The following is a 12,647-nucleotide window of genomic DNA, read 5'->3' on the forward strand; positions in this document are numbered from 1 at the left end:
AATTGACCGACACAAACCAAGTGCAGTAAAACCAAAGCCAGTCCTGTGCAGTGGAAAGAGAGAATTTGTGTCTCGTTTTAAAGTGTGCAAATGCAACAGTACGGACATACGGTACCTGCGGCAAGGTAGAACATTTCTACTGTGAGAGAAGATCTGCACCAAATTGTGTACTTTCATAGATACTGACCCCTTTGCTTGTATTCTGTCAGTAAGATGAATGTATTATTTACTCAAAGTTGAAAGCAGTAAAAACCAAAGTCTTCATTTTATCCAGCATTAATTTTATGGGCCTTTCCTTTCTCTATGCGCCATTATTCCGCAGAGATTTGTTGAGAATCATTGAGCATTTTTTGGTACAATACTTATGACGAACACAAGGCCGAAGGAGAATATGAATCCTTAAAAATAAAGGGACAATAATCATATATAAGTCAATTATAATTTGTGATCCAAATTCTCAAACACATTTGTACCTGCAAATCAAGAGATACACTGAGCGGCCAGAGCGTTCTGATCACTTGCACTCCTCCTATAATGTTATCCAACGCGGCAAATCATTACGTGGTGATCATAATGTCATGGCTTCATAGTATATTTAGGACTCAACAAAGTTAACTAAGTCAGCAGTGATGACTGTCATTCTGTCTCCCAGAATTCCATTCATATACTGGACATGTCATGGTGGACCGCTGAGTGTTGCTGCGTGTTGTCAGTGCAAGCATGTCGTTTCCGCATGCAAGTGGGAGTCACTCCTCTCTGCTTGGCCATGCTTGGCTTCCATTTCTTAATCAATGACCTTTGTGGTTAAGGTGATGGATGAGGGACAAATGCAGTGTAAGCACACGTGCCTTCCATGCGGTTTCCCCTCCCTCTCTCGAGCTGTCTTTCATCCTGAAGGTCAATGACTGTCAAGACACTTCAGATGTTCGCGCCGCACACGCATTCATACATGTGCTTGGGCAAGGTGTTCGTGTGTCTGCTTAGAATGCTCCGTGGCCGCATGTTCTGTTTGCCATCGCTAGTGGACACACGACTGTTTCTGGGTGCCGTTCATGTGGTTGCTGTTGTGTCTGTGTTGGTGGTTGGGTGTGTGTTTGTCCTCTCTCCAGGCCAGATTGGCGAATGAGTTCCTAGATTATAAGGACCTAGCTGCCCTCCCAAAGATCAAGGCCATATATGAAGTCCAGCAGCCAGACCTGATATGCTCCTCATACCAGCCCTACCAGAGATACACCTCTGATGACAGGCTAGACATGACTTACAGCTATGGGGAGGTACAACTGCTGCACACTCCAGGCCAAATGTGGCACTGGTCTGTAATTTAAGGAGAATTTTCCCTTTTTTTTTTCAGACAGACACCCCAGTAGAAACGCATATCTCTTTGCACGCTGCATTTTTATTAGGGATAGATGAAATACCATCAATGAATAAATTGATGAAACCAGCAATTGCAAATTGCGGTAGGGCCACTTTAAGATGTATTTAAATGAAACTTCATGTTTGCACTGTTGGAATTGACTCATCTCAGTTGGGCTCCAAAAGCTGCTAGGTTCTGATTATTCTGATGTATGGACGCTTGCCAAGAGGCAGCACAACTGTACATACTGTACATACCGGTCATCTGTATTTTCTTACTTTGATAAATTGCTACTTTGAAATAACATGTCTGCCTTGTTTGATTCTGCAGTCACTTGGGACACTATCTCCCTATTCTCAGGTAGGCATTCCCCTTCACACTGTTTTGGCAAGAGCACTGAAGATCAGTTGAAACCACTGCTGTGTTTTCATTTGCTCGTCTCGTTCTTTCCACCTCTCACGTGTCAAGGACTATGACTGCCTGGACATGAAGCAGAGGCGATGCTCCAGTCCAGGTTACAATGACACCCCAAACTACAGTCGTCAAGGCATGTCACCCATCATGCCTCGCTCTCCGCAGCACTTTGGTTATCCTGGTGAGCATTTCAATAAATTGCTAGTCAAGTCATATTAGCAAAAATATTTCCATATTATCAGGAGCGGAATTTTCCAGTGGACCTGAACAAGACCCTTGTTGGCTCTGACATGGCAATTATGTCATAGCCATTGTCATTGACTATATTCTGCTCATTGTCCTGAGGGACCATATTGTATACTGTACAGTAATTGCACACCCAAAGTTGTCCTACAAAGTTATGCAACTGGTCACTTAAAATAAATGTGCACCAGTTATCTGCACCAAATGCAGAACCATCATAGTATTTCTATTGCACCACTGATCACTTTATCTGTGCTCGATGACTGCACAGCTGTCATTGGGTGGTACTGCTGCACAATGGTACCCTTACATTACGAAAAATCTTTAGATACGTTGATGTCATGTCTTTGTTCATCATAGTTGCTTGTTATTGCAATATATAGTGTCGCCTACGCTACCGGAGACAAATTCCTTGTGTGTACTACATACTTGGCCAAGACAGATGATTTTTATTATGCTTATGATTAGGAGTTCCGTGGTTTTTTTCATTGGTGGTTGTGGTAATAGGTTGTCACCAGGCAGACTTGTCCTCAACTCAGTTGCTTTCGGGGGGTGGCTCCTCACTTTGTTATGTACGAAGTGTCATTTTCTTGGATGGGAGAAATTGGTGCTTGAGAGTTTTAGGATTGAGAGGGAATGTGCCGTGATGGGTGAATGGAGGGAAACTTTGAGGGTGTTCTTGATGAGGAATTAGAATTTTACCATGGCTAAAAGCTCCAAAAAATTTGATTTAGCATGATATGGCCTTTTTCAAAGTTAGAAAGCAATAAAAGTGTAATGACATGTGTACTCACATGACACCTTTCCACCATCTCCATCTTGCAATATATTTTAATGTGCCGCAGAAAGCCATCGTAAGCCTCACAAAAAGCGAAATGTGCATTCAATCCTTTGATGCTGAGGTCCGGCATGCCATGCTAACATCTAGCGCACCGTCCTGCATGAATGGGATTCATTTTTGAATTATTTAAAAACTGTTCTGTATATAATTTCATGTGATGTTAATTTGTAACGTTTTGATTGAAGCTTTTTAAACTGCTATTCAGTACTTGAGTGATATTTTGGTATGGGGTGCCTCTTATCCAGCTTTCTTTACTGTGATTGGCTGTAGGACCTGAGAGTGGAAGGAGCTCACCATACTACGGCCAAGAGGGACGGTCCAGCACACCGACCGTCATCCAGCCCCCAAAACACTTTCACGTACCAGGTAGGACTCCTAACCACCAAACCACTAATCACTGAGAGGAATACCATCATGCTCCTCGGGAGTGACAAGATGTGAACAACACTATATGTCACAAAGTCTTGTTCTTCCACAAACATAATCCCTTTCGGCCTATCCTTCCTTTCATACGGCGTACTTGATCTTATTTTATCTTCCTTCACAGCCTCTCTTCTTCTCTTCATCCCATTGTTCCAAAAGCAACTCACGACCTCTAGCCTTTCCTCTTTTATGGCACTGCGTTTCAATTTTCCATCTCCTCTTTGTCTCCTCAGCCTCAGGGGAGCCCAACATCTACAGGAAACCTCCCATCTATAAGAGAACGGGTACCGTGCAGTTAGCCCCGCCTTAGCCTGCCTGTCCTCCTGTCAGTGTAGTCATGCTGTGCTTCGACAACGATGCCATGACTGATCTGTCAGTGTCTTTCAACATCCCATTAGGACCAGCTATGGATTAGTATTGATGTTCCAATTGTTGTTAGTTAAACTACAGCAATAAAAAAACTTGCTTAATTTATCAGTGGTAAGATATTTAAGAATTTGCCACAGAGGAAGTCAACTCTGCTCAGCTGTCACGCTTTTTAATGCGTGGGGAAACACCATATCACATGTTTAGAGCATGCATACAACAAACTCTATTATACTCGAAAGTATTTATTCAGTACAGAGATTCTACCGAGATGGTTGATGAGTATTCGGCAGTCATCCACTGGAAGCTGCTATATTAGCTGCTGAATTTTCACACTCTCCAAACACAAGCTGCTCTGTTTGCTTTTTTTACAAATTGACCATGTTCTGAATCCATGGTTATATGACATAAGCACAGTAGTTTAGCAAGTGGCCTTGATTATAGTTTTGTGTTTTTTGTGCATGTTACACGTCTGTCCGTGAAAATTATGCTAATTACATGACAGGCTGTAATCTATCCAAGCACTCATGAGAATCTTCAATAATGAAACCCAACTGAACTGAAACAAAATGTGAAAAAGTGATGTGAGACCAAATTCCCAAGAGTTGCACGGCTGGGGATTACAGGCCCGTTATGTACTACTAAATAAACATGCTCATTTTATTTCATATCTGTCAGTTTCTGCAGGCTAGAGCTATTTATGGCCTAAGGAAATATTTTTTTGGTGTTATTCACTGTGGGGCATATTCTCGCGTGCGCTCTTAAGTCAATCCCTTATGTGCCATTCGAAACTTTCAAAATGCCGCGATTCACCCGCCTGTAGATTTGAACAAACCTGCCATGCATAACCTGGAAATATGTGCGCAAACGCAGAGGCGTGATTTGCAGAAGTCCTGAGCGTGGCCCTACTTTTTGGATTGTGGAGTTTCCACGAGACATAAGAATTACATAAAGATGTATTTTATCCAATACAAGCAATTTCAGGCTGGCAACCGGTTCAGGGTGTCCCCCGCCTACTGCCCGAAGACACCTGGGATAGGCTCCAGCACGCCTTGTGAGGATAAAGCGGTTCAGAAAATGGATGGATGGATGAATCAGGATACCGTGCTCATGGTGCAAAACTGAGGAAATGTTGCACATGGAGATTTGGCCTGGTTGCCAGGGATCAAATACACCCAAAATCTGTAATTTAAGGCCCATTATTACGATGACTGTCCGTATTTGTGACCGGCACTTCAACTGCAAGTCCCATCAGCATTTGGAGATGTTCCTCAAAGTCCACTGGCACTCTTCCTTTTTTCACCATTTAATGTGATACAATGGCAACATTAGGCCGTTACTGCCATGTCATAGGGTTGTTGGGCAGTCAGTGAGCGTATATGAGACAAGTGTGCCCCCAGCTCGGCCCGCACGTCAGAACAAATGAGTCGATTCGTCGAGTGACAGTCATCACTCGTTGTCAGTGGCTGTCAAATGACTCAAAACATGCAACATGATCTTTTGCTTTCGAGAGGTGCTAGACCTTAGTACAGCCTTTAGAGCGCGGAAGGCAAGAGTCGCTAAGTCTACGGGAGAATGCGGGCACTCACATCGCGTGTGTACATTTATGAAGATGCGTAAGTGACACACAGTGCGCATCGGCACGCTTTTTCTGACTTGGGCAAATGGGAGAATATGCCTCTATATGCGTGGTTAGTGTGTCACATCTCCCACAGGGGTGCTCCAGTAACATTTCCCTTTTCTTTTCACCTTTTTTTTCTTGCACCCAATCACATTTTTTCACTCCCCTCCACATTCCTGCTCCATTTAACCCGGTGACCTTGCCACTGTAAGTAATCTCTCTCGTTCTCGCTGTTCCACTCAGTCAGTCCGTAGCTTCTATTCATGTCTGTGTCTCTCTTCTCGTTTTGGGAACGCCATGTCAGCACTGTACAGCCTACACAACTTTGCTGTGAACGTACTTGTGTACATCTGTATGTGGTGTGAGGCAAGTGGAAAGCGTGTGTCTCAAAGATAACAATGTCCGTCACCGGTGTCATGCATTGTGCGGATTGGAATTCAATGCATCATGGATCAGGGCCGGGATGGTTACTGGCTAACAGAGCGAGGAACGATCCATGTGACATTACACTGCATGTCAAGCCCATTGACTTCCATTGACTGTGCTTTTGTGCAGAGTGACAATCAATGTGATTGCTTCACATTCATGAAACGACAGCCCACCTCAGGCTGGGCCCTTACAGGACTCGGGTTAAAAGAGCCTATTTTCTTGCAGTTGGCTCAAACGTCGATCCTCTTGAACAATGTCGAAAAGTGAATGGGGCTGTGAAGGAGAAATGAACATTTTTGTGATTTTCATGGGCTTGTTTTCCTTCCACGTAAACTCCACGTATCGTAAGCGTCCTGTGTTAAGCTATTTTCTGAAATGCACACGGTACTTTGAAAGCCTGCGCACCCAAATTCAATTGCCATTCCGTTATTTACATTTCAAGTGCCACATTGGCAGGTATCTGACATTATATTTGAAAGAGGCCTGGCTCAGATGGAAGCACGTCTTATTGTGTTGCTTTAAGCTTTATGAGAATTCAGCAGTTGGGAGGAGAAAAAAAAAACAATTTCAACCATGTTAGCAAATGTGGCCTTGAGGCCAATGCGGCACTTTATTAAGAACTGTTTGTGCAACCCTGAGCAATAGCAAATCCATCGCTTGTTTCATTTTGACATCAACATGTGAGCCTGAGTGGTGCAGTTGGGCAGATTGGTCCAATCTTGAGATGTGATAGAACTCTTGACTGTCTCTTTTAAAATGTGGTGGGCGCAGTTTTTGGATGTGTGGCGTTGCCTCCCTAGTTTGTGTCCTCAAAAGTTCAGCATCTAAACTAGGACACAGCTCATTTATTTTGCGTATTTCACTGCTGTCCCCTGTGCTAAGGAGCCTGTATACAGGTATTGGCAATTCACTCCTCAGGCAGGTGCGACTATGAGCAAAGATAAGGCCACGTTATGCCTTTGTCGCTAATATGGAAGCCATTTTTGTGAGCCGTACACCCATACATCTCATATATTGTGAAGCTGAAAGGGAATTTTCCGGTATGAATCAGAGGATAATTAATTTTATAGAAATCCTGTTCGTCTCGGCAAAAAAAAAAAGAAAAAAAACCACAGTGACACATCTCTTTTCATTCTGGTTTTCTGGCTGCACTGCCAACAGCCCCATTTACCAGCAGCCTTTTTGAATATTTAAAGGGGGAAAAGCAGAGTAGCAAGCAAATTGCAGATGACAAATTTGGGCTCGCCAAACTCACTAATTCATCCTGGCAGCTATTTAAACATTTGACAGACAAAAAATGTCATATTTGATTGGTCTCTGATCACTTACATATGATTTTTTTTCTTTGCCTGTATTATTCTCGCTCCCAAATGTCTCCTTTTTTCACAGACAATCATCTGAATGCAGCAACCAAGAGTAGGACCAGTGAGGATATCCTGACATCCTCCCAACTCTCCACCTATTCTCCTGAGCCATACACCCAGTCGGAGTGTGACTACTACCCATACGTCAGCTCCCCCAGGGGTATGGAAGACTCGTTTCACTCCAAATGGTTTACTGCTTACACTGGACCGAAGTCTTCACAGTATACCTGAGTTCCCTTTCACTATAAAGATAAAAGGGAATGTCTTTTATCTTTATTGCTGCTCAGCCTATCGGGTACCACGGAGACGGTTCTCAACAGGGGGAGATGAAGAGAGTTGGAATCACAGTCTTCAAAGAGTAAGCGCTTCATTACCCCCTCCTACCCCCCCCCCCCTCACCCCCGCTTCAACATAGTGTCAGAAAAACCATAAATGATGCATATCGTAGGTTATGGTACCTGAACGATCCTCCTTATCTGTTCCTCTCACACGACTTGTGCTCTGCACATCAAATTCCTCTTTCTCAGATTGGGAGTGGCATAGGTAGGATGATCCTAAAGGAGGAGATGAAAGCCAGATCTGGTTCCTATGACAACGACCCCTGGGGCAGTGCAAGGAATTCTCGAAGTGGGAGCAAGGAAACCCTCAACACTACAGGCTACAACGCCACGACTTACACCATTAATGGATGTAAGCGAGCACCCCGTTCCCTTATGAACCGCCTTTCCTGAAGTCTCGACAACAGAAGTACGGAGCAGGAAATGGTCGTACGCAAACTATGCCTCAAGAAAGTTAACAAACCAAGACCAAATGTTGACAAACCTAGACCAAAAGAGCACATGGAGACCCTAAAAATGCGAGTCCAAAAAGATATCAAGCTACAGATGTCAGAAACTTGAAACGGTTTTGTAAAAATATTTCATTGCTTCTATTTTATTCCTGAAAATGTCAACCTTTAGTTTTGTCTCCTATTTGGATTGATAGCTGCATTTGTGCAGAAATTTGTTGGCTACTTTGCTTCTTTTTACATTTGATAAGTTTATGTGGCAGCGCGACTGGATGCAGTACTCTTTTGGTGCAGGTCCAAGGTCACAAAATAAAATGAGAAAAGATTAGCAGTAGTAGTGTAGTAGTATGCTGTATCTTTTTTTTAATAACTAAGAATATCATAATAAAAGACTTTTTCCAAATTTCTCTGCACCAGTTGAGGCTGTTATTTTAGCCTCTGACATTCACACTGTAGCTTTCCTTCACCCCATTCCCTTTTTTTCCAAGCGCTTCTTTTCACTTGCATGCACCATTGCCTTCGTCATCTCCCTATTTGCTGCTTTGCATGCTACTGTACTTCGATCTTACTTCTCATCCTCCTCCTACTTCTTCCTCGTCCGGCGTCTTCTCTACACACTATTCTTCATGGCTCCGTATGTGCATGCATGTATCCATCCATTCATGTGTGTATGAAAACTCCCTCGCTCTCCCGTGCACAGCTGGTGTCCCATATCCTGGTTTATTTATGAGCGGTAAGATCTCTCATTAAAGCCCTTTCTCAAATGGGAGGGGACACAAGTGAACAGCACTCTGTTGGTTCTCGCTCGAAGGCAACAAAGACCTGAAACCATATTGAGCGATGAAAATGTCTGCGTTTGATTCCTCTCCTAACTGGGCCTCTTTGTTCATATTGTACCTGTGATTCAGTGTGATCCTCCCAAGCATTGACAAAAATAAATACATCTTTAGATTTTGAATATTTCATTGCCCTGAACATATTATTTCCTTTTTACTGGTGCGGTTAAGACGTTTTAATGATCTGACTGTTTGCCTTTCACAGCTCCCCGATCTCAACACAGCACTGACGTTGGTGAGTGGATTTTGTCAATTTTAGGTACATGGACACATAGCGCTATACAAGTTACACTTTCGTTTGAATAGTGAATGTTATAAAGAGTAAAAATTGTGACGTGTAAATGGTGGGATTTCATACACAATTACTGCACAGCACGATTGCGACCACCGCCATCAAATGTTTGTTAGAGGTGAGCGCCATCTTGTGGCAGTGGTTTGTCACTGATGCTACATTTCTATCGACGTGTCAAACCTTAGAAAAATGACATTGCACTGCACTAATACATGTTTTTATTCTAGATTATGTGTGCAAGTCTGCGTCACTTCCAGGTTATGGACGCAATGGGATACAACGGGTGAGACGCCTGTGAATCCAACAAAGCGTTTTCCTGAGAATGTTTGGTACTTGTATGTAGTACAGAGTCTTGAAAAAATATGCATGCCTCTGTAACTTTCTCACATTTTGCGACTTCACAATCCCAAACTTGTGCCTCTTTTATTGTCTCCACTTGCTAAACGGACTCTGTTTTACTATGAACCACCTGCAGCCTCAGAGTGCCGACTGCTACCAGTACCAGTATGACAGCAGCAACGAAGTCAACTGGGGAAGCCGAGGTACATGGAAATATATTTAAAGCATTTTAATCTTATTTATTTTAATAAGTGGTCAAAGTGTGCTTCATTGCACTGATTTAATTATCTGCTCTTTCGATTACAGCGGATTACAAGGTAAGGGTTTGACACTTGAGTCTGTTGAGATGTTTGGAATCATCAAAGTGTTCATGAAGTTAAGAGAGGCCCATTTGGATTGCAGATTTACCCCTATGAAGCGCTCATTGTTACCACCAGAGGGAGGAACAGGCTTCCCAAAGATGTGGAGAGAGCCAGACTGGAGGTAAAGTGTGCTCCTACTCGTGTGGAAACTAGCTTACTGATTACTAATTCATACTAAGGCTACAAATAAACAACAACAACGCTGATGTGCGACAAGTAAAGTGATAAACATGCGTTGTGGGAGGGGGGGGGGGGCATTTCAGCTCTCTAAATACATTCTGGACTCTTTCTTCATGCTGTTGAATTAACCATGTGGTACAGAGCACTCAGGGCAGAAACATGAGCCACTTTGCTTTATACTACTGCCACTGTTCAAAGTTCCATTTCAGCTATGGTCAGGAGCATTGGACTTTTCGCATTTGACTGTGTCACTCAACTGTTGGTTGTCCAGATCGAAAGGATCATGTCAAAATTTACAGGATAAATTTAAATCATGATTCCTTTTTACCTTTTTATTGGTTCACGGGATTTCCCCTTCTTTCTCCCAGCGTCACCTGTCCCCAGAGGAGTTTGTCCAAGTGTTTGGCATGACCATTGAGGATTTCGACAGGTTGGCTTTATGGAAGAGGAATGAGCTCAAGAAACAGGCCCGACTCTTTTAATAGCGCATAGACATTCGTTAAATGCTGCTATACATCTCGAGAGGAATTGATCAACTATGGAGATTTCTGCACCGTTTCACTGCCATGGCTGAGAACCTGTTCTAGATCTCGTCGAGCAATCAACCAAGTTGTGGCCACACCAGCACCGACTCGTGTGATTCAGAGACCTGTCTGCACAGGAACAGTGCTCGTGTGTTCACGTGCTGGAGTGATCTGTAAGCAATACAGACTGTGAATTGGAGATGCCATCTTGTGCTTTTCTTTATTGCGAAAGGCCTGAGGAAGGCACGCCCGCACCATACGAAATCAAAATAAATAAATAAATAACTTCATCGGTTGCCCAACTTTGACACCGTGAGGAGAATTTTGGCTTTGCCTTATTTGTTACGCATTTTACATATATTTTATGAGTGTGCAGCACCAGCAATCTGAATAAGTAGAATGTAGTTGAAGTATTACAATTTTGTCACTTTCTTAGTGCAAAGGATACACGATGATGATGGATGAGAATTAGATTGTTTGCTTTGGGTTTTTTGCATTCTCATCACTTCTTCCCCCAGATTTTGCACTCTTACTCAAAATACGGTGTTGCTTTGTACTGACTAATAATAAGAAACAACGAGCAGTGGAAAGTACTTTCAAACGTATTTGACTTACAGTAAATTTGAAAAACCAAAGTGAGCAAATACAGATTTGCAGGACACCGATGTCAAGGTTGCATGATTTAAAACGAATGGCAAAGCATTTACCGGTACTGTGTCGTTACATTTGAGAACGTGGGATACACTTCACCGATAACAGAAGACAAGCCACCGACTCCATGTTATCTTTCCATTTGTTTTGGAGTTAATTGCACGAGAGCGTTGCAGACATCGGTCACCCAAACACATAAAAGGAATATCCAATAATTGTGTAGCTATACAGGGATTATGATTGCTAATGAAAAAAAAAAGTGCTGAGCAAGGATTTCTCCCATGTTGCTTAAAATTCTGGGTTGTTGACATTTTTCCTTTGAACACCGTTATTTTGGATTTTGTTACTAAAATTAAACTTACACTCTCTGTCTCTCTCTTTGTGTACAATGTATTTTGACATATATAGCTGCATACTTGTAAGTGCTGTAGTGTATAAGATCAGTGACCATCTCAAACTGAGTAACATGATTATAGCGGTCGTTTGAAATCAACCTACCTAGCGTTCACATTTTTTTTAATTAAATCATTGGTTCATTCATTACGATTAAATTCATTAGAACCACTGCAATTTGACGGGTTAGGGTTTGTGCGATCTGGCCTGTTTGTCCATTTTAAAAATCAAATTTGACATTTGAGCACAAACGTTGCAAGGACACCTTGAAAAGCCCTGCATGTGGTGTTGAGCTTTGCGTGGTAAATTAAGGCGGCCTACTTTAAATATGAGACATATCATTTTAGCCAATATTTAGATTACAAATAATCCATAAATAGTTCACATGAAGCAACGTAAAACAAATTGATATAATAATTTTGTCTAGCTCACCGGTGAGTAAAGTATGCCAAAAAAATCACATGCGGTCTGCCCCATTCATTAATCTGGCCTGCTGATTTACTTTATCAAAAGTCTTGTATGATTTGTGCTATTTAGCCATTGTCCCTCGAATTGGTTCATTAAAAAATATATTCTTTTTTTTCCATTCAGCTCTGAAACCGGTTGATCAGTTGGATATCAGTAAAAATAAAAGAAATAGATCTACATTTACTTGAAAACAACATTATTCTGTGTTCATTTATCCCGTTAAATTAGGGCTGCCACTAATGATTATTTAAAAAATCGATTCTTAATTCGTCAATTTATCGATGACTCAAATCACCCCCCCCCCCCCCCCCCCCCCCCAAAAAAAAGCGGCATTTACATGGTGCAGGAGACGAGAGCCAATCTCTTTTTTCATTAATGGACGCTACAGCTCTTTGTTGCTTTCAAACTTAGCTTGCAGCAGACGTGTGCACGTTTTCAGGATGACGTCTTTGATCCACTGGTGAAAAGGACACTTTGATTCGTCCCTCTTTCATTTATAACTGCTTCAAACAGCAAAGTGTATGCAGGAAAAGTGGTTAAAATTGCATAACTGTTAGTGTCTTATGTGTTTTGTTGAATTATTTTGTCACTTTATGTTAACTGTTCTTTTGATGGCGGCGTGGGCACCCACAGCGTCATTTACAAATTACCTGGCCAGTCTTTTTTGACTGATTGTAGTGTATCTCTGTAGTATCTGAATTTGTTGACGAGTTTTGACTTCCGGTAACATAATTTATTTGAGGCAAGGAGAACGCAG

General features: G+C 42.3%; 1 protein-coding gene across 6 annotated transcripts in view; it reads left to right on the forward strand.

Annotated features, from left to right (window-relative positions):
• ablim3 (actin binding LIM protein family, member 3) overlaps positions 1-12,647 on the forward strand; it is an 89,394-nt gene that overhangs the window by 40,878 nt on the left and 35,869 nt on the right. For 2 of the 6 annotated variants that reach the window (XM_052057807.1, XM_052057821.1), the window contains 14 exons: positions 1,110-1,274; positions 1,688-1,717; positions 1,826-1,952; positions 3,126-3,221; positions 3,512-3,562; positions 7,102-7,218; positions 7,346-7,416; positions 7,586-7,748; positions 8,887-8,916; positions 9,201-9,256; positions 9,449-9,515; positions 9,619-9,629; positions 9,715-9,795; positions 10,223-11,407. In XM_052057807.1, the coding sequence (XP_051913767.1) occupies positions 1,110-1,274; positions 1,688-1,717; positions 1,826-1,952; positions 3,126-3,221; positions 3,512-3,562; positions 7,102-7,218; positions 7,346-7,416; positions 7,586-7,748; positions 8,887-8,916; positions 9,201-9,256; positions 9,449-9,515; positions 9,619-9,629; positions 9,715-9,795; positions 10,223-10,336 (1,179 nt within the window). In that variant the 3' untranslated portion in view covers positions 10,337-11,407. Of the gene's footprint in view, positions 1-1,109; positions 1,275-1,687; positions 1,718-1,825; positions 1,953-3,125; positions 3,222-3,511; positions 3,563-7,083; positions 7,219-7,345; positions 7,417-7,585; positions 7,764-8,886; positions 8,917-9,200; positions 9,257-9,448; positions 9,516-9,618; positions 9,630-9,714; positions 9,796-10,222; positions 11,408-12,647 lie in introns of those variants that run through there. The other 4 variants (XR_007961347.1, XM_052057813.1, XM_052057836.1 and 1 more) reach the window with 4 other exon arrangements.

This window comes from Hippocampus zosterae, chromosome 1 (genome assembly GCF_025434085.1).
Source record: "Hippocampus zosterae strain Florida chromosome 1, ASM2543408v3, whole genome shotgun sequence".
Lineage (NCBI taxonomy): Eukaryota > Metazoa > Chordata > Actinopteri > Syngnathiformes > Syngnathidae > Hippocampus > Hippocampus zosterae.